The sequence below is a fragment of the Orcinus orca genome, chromosome 12 (assembly GCF_937001465.1).
Source record: "Orcinus orca chromosome 12, mOrcOrc1.1, whole genome shotgun sequence".
Taxonomy (NCBI): domain Eukaryota; kingdom Metazoa; phylum Chordata; class Mammalia; order Artiodactyla; family Delphinidae; genus Orcinus; species Orcinus orca.
The window spans coordinates 19,236,326-19,248,918 of record NC_064570.1 but is presented as its reverse complement, the minus strand read 5'-3'; the positions used below and the strand labels follow the sequence as shown (position 1 = coordinate 19,248,918).

Genomic DNA, 12,593 nt, shown 5'->3' with positions numbered 1-12,593 from the left:
TGATATCATTCTACAATAGATCAATGCAATTCATAATGCTCAGGTGCACTGAGAAGTAAACAAAATAAGGTCCCTCTTGCAAGTAGAAACAAAAAGAGAAGCATTTTATCTCTACTGTTGATACTAATACTAGAGGTCTAATAACTGCAGAGAGGCTTGCTATTTTTAAAAATTCTACTAATTACAGAAAAAATTTTAAATCTCTTTAGCCCCCTTTCTTGATTTCTCAGTGAAGAATCTGTAGGAAGCCAAATGGTTGTATTTACATAATGACCTTCCTTGGTTCTAAAACATTCCTCTTTTCTCCTTATTTACAGCGCTCATTGGCCTCTTGATAGGGGGAAAAATTCCCTTTTGTGTTATCTTTTTAAAGTGAAGCTTGAGATTTTTTACATGTGGATGCTGAAAACTGGGGATGATACACACAAGACTTGAAATTTAGGGAACACCAAGGAATTTAAATGGTTGAGAACTCTGATGCAATTAGCAGTGTTGCAGTCAGGAGTGTCAGAAACTAGATAAGCTTCCAGAAAGATAAACAGAAACACCTCCTCTCCCCTATGAGATATAAGTAGTTTAGACGACAGGTACAGAAGAGAGATTCATAGCTACAAATACTATAATATTGGGACTTAGAAAATCCCTGGGAAGTTTTGCTTCTTTCATTCAGCCTGGAATCAGGGCACATATATTTCATGAAGACCAAAACAAAGTCATGACAGTCAATAAACCCACTTAAGGAGGTACAAATCAAAAAGGCCTCTGTTCACTTTATGTTACCCACAGATTCTGAGAATCCATAGATAGGGAAGAAAATCCACAGATATGCCAGATATCAGTGATACTTGGTCTACTTACATTATTTCTAACTAGGAAAGGTCTTAAATAAACAGTCGGGCATGTAGTGTAATACAATTCACAAAGACAATTAAACACCAATAATACCCAAACTAAAACTGTCATATTTAAATTGGTGAATTTCAAATAACCCTAATCATCACAAGAGTGCATTCAGTTATGTGGTGCCCTTATATGCAGTTAATTCATTCTGGCAATAGCTTCACAATACAGATTTATTTCAGATCAACCATTCCACTGAGCATATATTAGCTTCCATCCATTGAAGTGCTTAATTGGGAAAAACTGGTCTTACATTTTTTAAGCTAAAATTGTCTCTTCCATGTTTCATGGTCAAGGACATCATCACCTCCAACTGCTGTGCTTAGATGTTTTCAAGATTTTTCAGTAACATTATTCTGCATTCACACCTGGGCTTAAGTGTGTGGAGAAATGTTTGGATTTCAAACTTTTGAAACATATCTGATATCTAAAACATCTGTCCGTTAAATAATATAAATCATCCATAGGCTTCTACTAAGAGAATTCAGTCCAGCAGCCAGAGACCCAACACCTATCAAGTCCCATCTGACACAGTTGATATTTCACAGTTTAATGTACACTTTCTATCTCTGTCTCAAATTACCTCCCTATTATATCTATCAAATTACCTCCCTATGGGCTTCCCTGGTGGCGCAGTGGTTGAGAGTCCGCCTGCCGATGAAGGGTACGCGGGTTTGTGCCCCGGTCTGGGAAGATCCCACATGCCACGAAGCGGCTGGGCCCGTGAGCCATGGCCGCTGAGCCTGCGCGTCCGGAGCCTGTGCTCCGCAACGGGAGAGGCCACAACAGTGAGAGGTCCGCGTACCGCAAAAAAAAAAAAAAAAAAATTACCTCCCTATTACATCTATCAAATTACCAAATTACATCCCTATTATATTATCCCAAATTACATCTCTGTCCCAAATTACATGTATCCTATTGATCACTTCCATTATCCCACATACTCCTAGTTTATTCATACTTATGCTCTGTTTCCCTCATAAGCTCTGTGTCCTCTACAAGCCTTAAGTGTGAGTGTTTCTCAGGGTTCCAAACTCTGGTGTCTCTTCGATTTATATACTCTTAAGTTATCTCACTAATATACGCTGCCATCTATAACTGCCACCTACATGCTGGTAAATTCCAAATCTACTGCCTCCAGCTCAGATCTCAACGCTCTATTGGAATTCTCCACTTATAGTCCCGTAAGTATCACCTGAACTCGTTTTCACCATCTTCCAATCTTTGCTCCCGACCCACAAACCTGATTCTCCCCAGTTGCTCTAGATTTCCATGTATTGTGCCACAAGCTGCCCAGTCACCTAAGCCAGGAAACTTTTCTTCCTTCTTTCTGCTTCCCCTCTCTACAGTCATTAACCCAGTCATACAAGTCAAACTCCTGAAAAGCTGCAGAATCGGTCCCCTGTTCTCCATTACCATTGCTTTCCTTCAGAGCCTCAACACTCAAGAAGTGCATTACACTAACAGCCTCCTAAGTGATCTCCCAGTCGGTCTCCCTTCTACATTGTAGCTAAAGTGATCTTTCTAAAACACAAATCTGATCACATGACCCTACTGCCGAAAATACTAAGGTGACTACCCATCACTTTCATATGAAGTCTCAAGTCTTTGGCCTGACCCTTTGGAATCTGACCCCAACGTAGGTCTCTCATTCTGAAGCCCCATATGAACCCCACCGTCCAATTTAGGGGAGATACTTGTAATTCTTCTGAAGCACCACGCACTCTCCCTTCCCTGACATTTATCCTGCTGTTCTTCCTCTTGGAATGCATTTTCACTGCTCATCTATCTGATTAAACCTATTCAATCTTCCTTGGTCCTACACTTAGGTCCTCCTTCTTTGTGTTCCCACAACATATACACCTTTATTTCAGTCTCTGACCTCTCTCACTAGAAATTTGGGGTTTTCTGAGCATTTCTCCTACTGTACTGTGTACCCCTTGAGAACAAGTATGACATCTTATTGATCACCTTATTTCCAGAACTTAACATTGTATCCAGCATAACGTTAGCAATTAAAAGCAAACAGGTGATTGAATAAATGAATGAGTGAATGAACAACTGTAGAAATGTCTTTACTTACTCAAAATATTTGGTTCCTTCAACTACATGATGGTTCTTACAACTATCACCAATTGAACAGCATTTCCATAACTTTTGCAAAACTGTGGTGAAGATATTTTTAATTGTGTTATCCCAAGGATATATGTTAAATTGCTGGTTGAAATTAGTTTAAAAATAACAATTTTCTCTGCAAAGTGAAAGCTGTTTTTAGCCAAAATATGACTATATTTATATCCTTTTTTTGCCTTAACTACCAAAAAAGTTAAAGACAAATTTAGTGTTCAATAGTAGTAATTAGACCATCTCAAGTCCCTGATAATTTCTATCCCATTTCGTCTCATAAATGTTCTATTTCTATCCTAAATTACTTTACTATACATGATTTATTCTCTAAATTCTTTTGTTATAAATGATTGTAACGTTTGTAAGTAGGTAGAGAATGGTGGCAAAACCTAATCCTTCAAAGTATGTGTTTCTTCCACCTTAAGTCCCAGGCATTAAAGAGCCACATCAAAGTGAAGACTGAGGGTGGGAGGGGGACGAATTAGGAGTATGGGGTTAACAAACTACTATACATAAAGTAGATAGGCAACAAGAATTTACTGTATATCACAGGGCATTATATTCAATATCTTGTAATAACCTATAATGGAAGATAATCAGAAAAAAAATAACAATCACTTTGCTGTACACCTGAAACTAATACAATATCACAAATCAACTATACTTCAATTTTTTAAAAAGTCAAGACCAGCCTCTATCTGAGCCATACAGACTTCTGGCAACCTATCAGAATCTGAGTTTTCTGGTTAGTCTGGTTCTGCAGCTATGCACGTCGATCCAAACGTCCCACTCACATAAAACTGACTGCATATTATAGCCACCAGTACAATTTATCTGCAATGCTAAAGTTCCACTCATGCTTGGAATGTGGTCACATTTTTATTAATTATAACCCATGGACCATAGCCGTAAGTTTCATTTCATGCCATGTAGCATTTTAAATGTTAGCTGTTAATGCAGGTGGACAAATTTAGCAGACGATAATAAACGTGATTCACAATCCAGCTCCATACAAGAACCTCCTGGGGGCAGCTTTTGAAACACTTACACCAGATCCTCAGTTAAAATGTAATTTCTGAAGCAGTAGGGTGAGGCCTACCATCATTTTTTCCAAGTACCCCAAGTGATTCTACTGTACACTGAGACTTGAGAATCAATGGCTCAGAGCCGGGGAAAGAGGTCCAAGTTAGAGATAAATATTGGTCATATTTCTCTTAACAGAAGATTGCCTATCAGATTTTTTAAAGTGAAAATAATTCTACTTTTTAAAAATCAAACTGTATTTACCCCACTGAAATGAAGCTGGTTATAAAAGCCTGAATTAAAAAGGGAAAATTAGAGACGATTACTCATTTTTAAAAGGATTTCTGTCTTTACAAAGGATTAATTCGAGCATTTCTTCAAGTACCAGGTGGTGATTTAACTGATTTGTAGACTGGTCTCAGTTATTAATTATACTTGTGACCTTTGCAAAGTCACCTGAATCTCTCTAGACCTTGCTTTTCCAATGTGTTAACTGAGAGAACTGGATGAAAGAAGCACTTTCTTAGCTCACACTGTTTCCCAGAAGTGTCTAGATATTACACAGAGGTGGAAGGGTAGCTGAGGGCACAGACCCTGGAGCCAGACTGCGTAAATCTGTATCGAGGCACCACTAATTATGCTACCTTGGGCAGATTAATTAACCTTTCAGTGCCTCACTTTCATCAACTATAAAATGGTATCAACAATACTACATACTTCATAGGGCTTTGAGATTAAATGAACAAATATATGTAAAAGCATTTAGAATAGTTCTGGGCACACAGTAAGCACTATTAAAGCATAAGTTATCATTCTTATTACTTATATTCCACCCCTGAAGAAAGTCAGGGCCTTGAGTATTGCTAATGTATTGGTGAGCCTCTAAGAAGGGGGAACATCATGTAGCACTTCAAAGATACATTTGACCAGTTAACCTTTGATTGCAGGGGGACAGCTGTCTATGGATCACACATTAGGGAAAGCTGGACTGCATGATTGCCGTATCCCTTTAAACACTAGTATTGTATGACTCATCCCCATGTCTTAGAGACCCTGAAAATTATGGCCCATGGGCTAAATCCAGACGACCATCTGTTTTTGTAAATAAAGTTTTCAGGGAACACTGCCATTCTCATTTGTTTACATATTTCTATATCTACTTTCACACTACAACAAAAGAGTTGAATAGCTACAACAGAAACCATATGGCCCACTCAGCCTAAAATATACACTGTCCGACCCTTTGCCAATCCCTGCTTTAGACGTGTAATGTACTGCAAAGCCTACAGCTCTTCTCCATGGTAACTTAATCGAGACAAATTTTATTTTATGAATAGGCATTTCTATTCCATCGACCCAGTTGGCTGGAGAGATGAAACAGCCATCAATGTGGGATGCAAAAAGAGACTGGGTATGGGGGTGGGAGGTTCTCGATTATATGGTCTGGAAAGGATAAACAGCAAGGATCACAGAGGAAGAACTGCTGATGGCAAAAAAACAGAAAGCAATTCGAAAAACAGAAGGTGACCCAAAGACCCTGACACTAGTTAAAGGTGCTGACATAGGATGGGCATCTTCTCCCATAACCTTCCAAAAGTCTACTCATCCTCCCTAAAATATTAGATTTCTTTTATAATTACTTCTATTAATCAAGTACAATCCTAGAAAATGCTTTTGTTATGCTATTTGTTTCTTTTTCTATTAATTTTTATTGGAGTATAGTTGCTTTACAATGCTGTGTTAGTTTCTGCTGTACAGCAACATGAATCAGCCATACATATACATATATCCCCACTTTTTTTGGATCTCCTTCCCATTTAGATCACCACAGAGCACTGAGTATAGAGTCCCCTGTGCTATACAGTAGGTTCTCATTAGTTATCTATTTTATACATAGTAATGTATATATGTCAAATGTTATGCTATTTGTTTCATTATATAATTATTATCCTAATTTTAGAGGAATAAACAGCAAAGTTCAAGCAACTTTCCCATAGCTGATCAATGGCTGAGCTCTTAGTCAAAACTAGTTTCACTGATCTCAGATTTTCCATTATGCCTCAGCTGAAGTTATTTGGTTTTAGACATTCTCTTAAATGCAAATAAATGCTAGATAAAATTCTGATGACCAGAATTTTTTATGCACTATTCTAAATAATTGTTTATCACTGGGCAAAGCTTTACTGTTTCTACCCATACAAACAATCTATCGATCTCCACAAGTTTAGCTCTTGGGTGGGGGTGAGGGAGGAGGGCAATGGATAGGCAAGGTGATAAAAGGAGTCTGACTGCATTCTGCATAGATAGGCAACTGTGTTGAAATTTATCAAGAAAGATAAAGAAAGGTATTCATTCAGGATGAATAGAAACACAGGAAGCTACTGAAGAATAGACAAAAATGCACTGTTTGAAATGGCAGCTGCAAGTCTTATCACTTATATTCCACTGCTACAAAGACTAGTCAGCTTTTCTTAGCCAAATGTGAATTAGAAGAAATATAATTTAGTGTTTAGAAAATATGCCTAATTTACCACCAAACCTATATAGTTTTGTCTTGAAGTAAGGAATTCTACATCAGCTTTTTAAAATGATGGTGATTAAGTAGACTACAATATACTTCCAGTGTTCTGTTCTTTTCATTATTTGTGGCACTCTGATGAAAAGTAATTATGCTTTAACAAATTTTCCTCTTAGATGTAATTTGGACCACTTATCTGAGATTCTCAGAAGGGAGCTGACTTGACAACTAAAAGAGAACACCTGTTTCTATCAATGTAAAGGAAGCCTTCCTGAGAGCCTTTTCCTCTGCTTAGCAAGGCACAACATTTCTACAACGAGAAATACTGAGTGATGCATTAATGAATTGCCTTCTCTGTTTAGCAAACAGAGTCAGGAATTAAATGGTATATCTTTATATTTACATAAGGAAAGAAAGAATGGTCATGAATATAAAATAACAAAAAGAGAAAAGGGAGTGTGGCAGTGATTGAGAGGACTGAGCTAGTGTCTGCCCTAGTGACCCGCCCACGTGCAATGAGATCTCTCAGCTACTCAGGTGCTTTAAAAACAATTCACAATTTGGGATTCTGTTATTTTATTAAATAGGTCAAAGGGGATCTGTAGAAAAGGTTCGTGTATGTTTTATTGTTTCCAACACACACTGTGCGTGTGAAAATTCCATCCATCCTCTTTTCACTGACGTTAAAAGCAGGCAGCTGGCACAATACTAACGGTTCATAAAAAGAGGATGGTCCCACTGCTTTATTGAAATACTAAATAATTCCATTTTCTGACTAGGACCAGTGAAGCTTCAAACATACTTTTAAGAGGCTTTATTTATTCCTTTTATGATCTATAAAAAGGCTACACGGCTATTACTTTGGCTTTTCCATCCTGTTTTAATGAACATCAAAAAGCACTTTTACAAGTACAATCTTTTGGTCTCTCTGCATTCTTGAGATGAACATCAACAAGTAAAATAAGTACAGTACCAAAGATCTAAGACACAATTTATGTGGATCTACTGAGAATCAGTTAATGGACTTCAAGGAAATTTGTTTTTCTTTGCCTATACGTTACCATCCCTTTTTGTTTGCCTCTAATGGGAATCTAATTTTCTTATGGAATAGTTTATGGAAACTATTGAAGGGAAATTCTGCAACAAGTTAATTTGGTTATCTATATTTGTTACACATTAAGAGCTTGCACCCTATCAATTTTTCTAAGTATCTGCAAGACTGGGTACATGAACTTTTAAAAACTTTTTATTGAAATGTAATATACATTAAAAATACACATAAGTGTACTACTCAATAATTTTTTTTACAAATAATACATTCATATAGCCAGCACCCAGATTCAGAAACAGAACTTCTCCCAAGCCCTAGAAGACTCTCCTCACACTCCTTCTTACTCATCATAAAGATAACTACATCTGAACTTCTCCTAACCCTAAAGATGTCAGTTCCATAGGGTCAAGGGTGGGCACATTAAATCTTACAAATCAGGAATTCCCTAGTGGTCCAGTGGTTAGGACTCCATACTCTCACTGCCAAGGACCCAGGTTCAACCCCTGGTCGGGAAACTAAGATCCCACAAGCTGCACGGCACAGCCAAAAATAAACAAACAAATAAATAAAATAAAATAAATCTTACAAATCCTCATTGACCCCCCAAACATAAGCCTGGCCTCAAAATTCTCCATAGCAATAGTCAAGTCAGGAGATTAAAAACAACATCTAAATCTATTTGAAAGTAATTCAAAATTCTATATCTAATCAAGTTGCCATATATGTATAAAGACAATATGAAGACATATTAAATATGTAAAAGATTTAAGAAATAAACTCTCATGAATCCTTCTTGAAAAACTACCTTGTGGCTTAATCTAACCAACCCAGTGATGACTTTAAAAAGACTCAGGAAAGATAATGCCCTTATATAAAAGATATGATGGTCAAGCAATTTATTTAAATATGTAATTAAATCTAAAGAATTGATTATAGTGACAAAACAATGTGTTGTCACTTATAAAAGTAAAGCTATACAATATTAAAAATAGAAATAAATAATAATAAGGGACAGGGAAAAATCCCACTAATACTAAAAACTGAGGTTGTAGCCAAGGGATAGTGGGTTCTTTATCTATCTATGTAATAATATCTATGGTCTTTCAAAAGGAGGCCTCTCTGGGTGCTTTCAATTGATTAAATTGAATTTGAAGTAACAGTATGTTCACATTCAAAAGATAACCTATAGTAGAACAAGAAACATTCTATATATCTTCTAATTATCAGAAAGATGGTCATATATAAAAGACAGAATGACAGGAAATGTTTAAAAAGCATTAAAAACAGGAGACTTAAGATGGTATAATTAAGACTGAGCATTTTATAACACTAAATATTAATGGGCTATATTTACCTATTAAAGAAAAACAACTCTCCCATTGATTCAAAAAACAAATCTAACTACACATTAAATATAACAGGCAAAGTAAAAACAATGTAATTTGGAAATGGGTAAAGTAAATAGATAGACAAAAGTTTATCTTTTTACTATTAATTTATCATTAAATTATTATTTGCAAAAATAAATCAAGGAACAAGATTTTAATAGAAGGCAAGATTGAATTCAAGGCAAGAATATTAAAGGATTTCATTTTATATTAAACTGAAAGATTTGATTATTTCAAAGGAGCCAACCTTCTGAGTAGAAAATTAAGATTGTATTTTATGACATAAATGAATATAGAGCTTTTATTATCTATAAGTGGCCAAAGAAATTATTGACCTCCCTATATTTTTATCCAGGGAGAATTTCCCTACTGAATTCTGGAAGACAAAATAAACTTGTTGCTTGTTTATAATGCCAGTTATGAAAATAATTAAACATGTTTGGCACTTACTGTGTTAACGTTTTATCTCATTTAATCCTAGCAACAGCCTATTAAGGTTTAAGTTTACTATTAACATTCTCTTACAGATGATGCACAGCACTTAAGTAACATACCCAAAGTCCTACTGCTTAGGGAGTGGTAAAGCTGGAATTCAATCCCTGGCAGCCCAACTCAGAGCACATGCTTTTAATGACTACATTAAAATATGGTGGGAAAAAAAACCAAAAACCCCATTCACACAGAATGGGATGCATGTACCTGGGATTCGCACCAAGATGACCAGATACCAGTCTAAGGCTAAAAGTCTACCTGCACCTCTACCGATTGGTGGTGAAAGGCCTTCTGAGAGCCTGCAGTCCTAGCCAGGACTGACTCAACACATTAGCTAGGCTGAATCCCATAAAGTGAATATGTCAGGGCTCCTCAAGATCACTCCAGGTTTGGTGATTTGCTAGGTGATCTCACAGGACTCAGCATATAGTCGTACTTGTACTGAGATTTATGACAGTAAAAGGATACAAAGGAAAATCAGCAAAAGGAAAAGGTGCATGGGGGAAGTCTAGATGAAACTAGGTGCACGCTTCCAAGAGTCCCCCAAACACACAGTGTAATTCATAGGACATGCTTAATGCCTCCAGCATCAAGTTGTTAAAATAAATGGGAAGTATTGTCTACCAGGGCAGCTCATTAGAGACACCACCAATGGTTTTTTTGGAGGCTGGTATGTAGGTATCCGCTGCCCAGTATGTACCAAATTTCTAGATTCCTAAAAGGAAGGCAGGTGTTAAGTATAAACATATTCTTTGCACAGTTTAGGCACAGTGAACCACAAATAGTATTTAGGGAGAGTTTTATATCAGTGTGTGGGACTGTTTACTAGCCAAATTCCCAAAGACCAGCAAGAGGGCCAACCTTGCAAGCAGGCTTTTCTAAGAATAGGCAATTTCAGACCTGCACTATTCTTTTTCTGCACAGTGAACATGAAGCATTCAACTACCTCGTTCTGAGTTTCCCTCTATGATTTATGAATTGACACTGTAATATTCTACAGTTCTATATTTTTAATTTTCTTATAATTTAGATTTCTTCACCTTTATCTACTCCCACCTGCTTACTCACTCTATCCACTGAAATGTGTACTCATCATCATTAGTTACTTCTGAAAAACACCCCCTCTGAATTGCTGACATTACAGAGTCAGACTCTCTGGCACTCTAGAGATTCAAAGAGGGGAGAAGGCATTGTGCCTGCTGGTGGCCAAGCTATGACTCTGTAGCAATTCAGTTTCATTTCCTCCACCCCTCACCCCCCACCCCAGCACTGCACACGACCTACCTATGAGTTGCAAAACTTTTGGATAAGTTCCTAGATGGCAAGTAATAGTGAGCCACTGAATGAAGTTCATCATTCAATCTATACATATAACCATCAGTTATGTGCAAGGCATTGTGTTAAAAGCAGTGAATAGATGTGACACTGAATTCAGACATATATCCTACATCGAAGGAGTATATAGCCTTATAGGATGCATGATTAAATAACTTTTATATGAAATAAGAAGTGATGGATTACAAAGTGTAGGCACCGTAACTGGGAATACAACAGTGACTGAAAGAGACAAAGTCTTTACTCTTATTACCAGAGAAAGGGCAGGTGGCATCAGAGAATGGGCCTGATCAATATCTGGATATGTCAACATGATGACACAATGTCATCATCATGGAAAACGGTTGACACAGGTACAGTGCTGTTGCCAAAGGAGCCATATGAAGCCGGATGGGATAATTTCCTGATCCAGTGTGACTGACTGTGTTCTATCTGCAGAATGCCATGCATAGTGTTCTAAGTCTCAAAAACATCCCTGCTCTTCAAGGCTCTTTAACACTCCTTTGACAGTGTGGCAGCATGAAATTTGCCCAATCTTGTAGATAAAAATGGGTACAATTCAATATTGTACTTCTACAGGTAAAATAATCTCCTGAATCTTATGTTTATTAGTTTATTTTCAGGAAATGTTAGAAATTTTTTTCAGTGTCCTCTCATAAAACAAGGCAGGATTCACTTTAGAGAATGTTTATAATAGGTTTAGAATCAACAATAAAATTTGAAGAATGATAAATTACAATAAACAAAAGAATATGCTCCATCATTATTTTTTATTTGAGAAATTTCATCTTTCTAATTTTTTTTTCCAGACATGTATTGTAATTTCTTTTAATGGAAGCTATGCTTCCTATCTAATGGACGGGTTCTATTCTCATCATTAAGTTGTATTTCGGTTTTTCTTTCTGGCCTTTGCTTTTTCTCATTTACATTCTTTATTCCTTTTCTTCCATTTGCTCATGCTCCTTCTGTGCTGGCTTCTCTTAACCACTTGATCCATAATCAGAGATCTGACTTTCAATTTAAGTGGCATTTTTGTAATAATCTTTTTGGTCAGTTGGGGCCTCAAGCTACTACAGGGCAGGTTTTAATTAGAATTTTAGGAACACGAAGCAGCCTTTTGCTAAGATTTTCAAGTTCATTTTAAGGGCCAATTTCATGCTCTAATCGAAAGACTATCATTTCACTCTTAAAATAGCAGAAGATTTACAAGCCCTCTTCCCAGAGTCTGCTGAACTCAGACATACAGTCACTCAGGTGATGTATCTCATGGGACTGCCCTTCAACTTTGTCCTAAACTGATAATACCAAATTCCCATCAGCTTAGTATATCATAAGACTATGTTTGTTCCTTTGACTGTCTGGAATAACACTTCATTTTCTTAATTTTTCTTAGTACACTAGCGACCTTTATGTGCACTCTATATTTGCTATCTTGATTTCCCCAAAAAAGCTATTTGAATTAGCAAGAGAGCAGCCTAAGACAAACATCTTTAAATAAGCTGAAGAAATTAGTCACTACGTTAAGCCAAAATTGCATAGTAAATACTGTCGGCATCTGTCCAAGCATGCAGTCATACTTTACTGTCTCTTTATTTTGCATTTTATTTACAGATATGCTCCGTTAAATGAGTGACCTGTTCCGTACTAGCCCACAGCATTTTTTAAATTTATGGGCTTCTTATTTTTACTGAAGATCTGTTAGTTTGGATTCACCATTTACAATACAATAGATGGATTTTGCTCCTAAACTCATTATTTC

General features: G+C 36.7%; 2 protein-coding genes across 7 annotated transcripts in view; one reads left to right on the top strand and one right to left on the bottom strand.

The window, feature by feature from the left end:
* The window catches only part of UTRN (utrophin), a 1,623,662-nt gene that overhangs the window by 1,081,141 nt on the left and 529,928 nt on the right, over positions 1-12,593 (top strand). The window lies entirely within an intron of this gene.
* Positions 1-12,593, bottom strand: part of EPM2A (EPM2A glucan phosphatase, laforin) — a 113,745-nt gene that overhangs the window by 22,834 nt on the left and 78,318 nt on the right. For 5 of the 6 annotated variants that reach the window (XM_049695385.1, XM_049695388.1, XM_049695389.1 and 2 more), the window contains one exon: positions 1,509-1,658. The exons of the other annotated variant lie outside the window; for it this stretch is intronic. In XM_049695385.1, the coding sequence (XP_049551342.1) occupies positions 1,509-1,658 (150 nt within the window). The remainder of the gene's footprint in view (positions 1-1,508; positions 1,659-12,593) is intronic. 6 annotated transcript variants of the gene reach the window in all.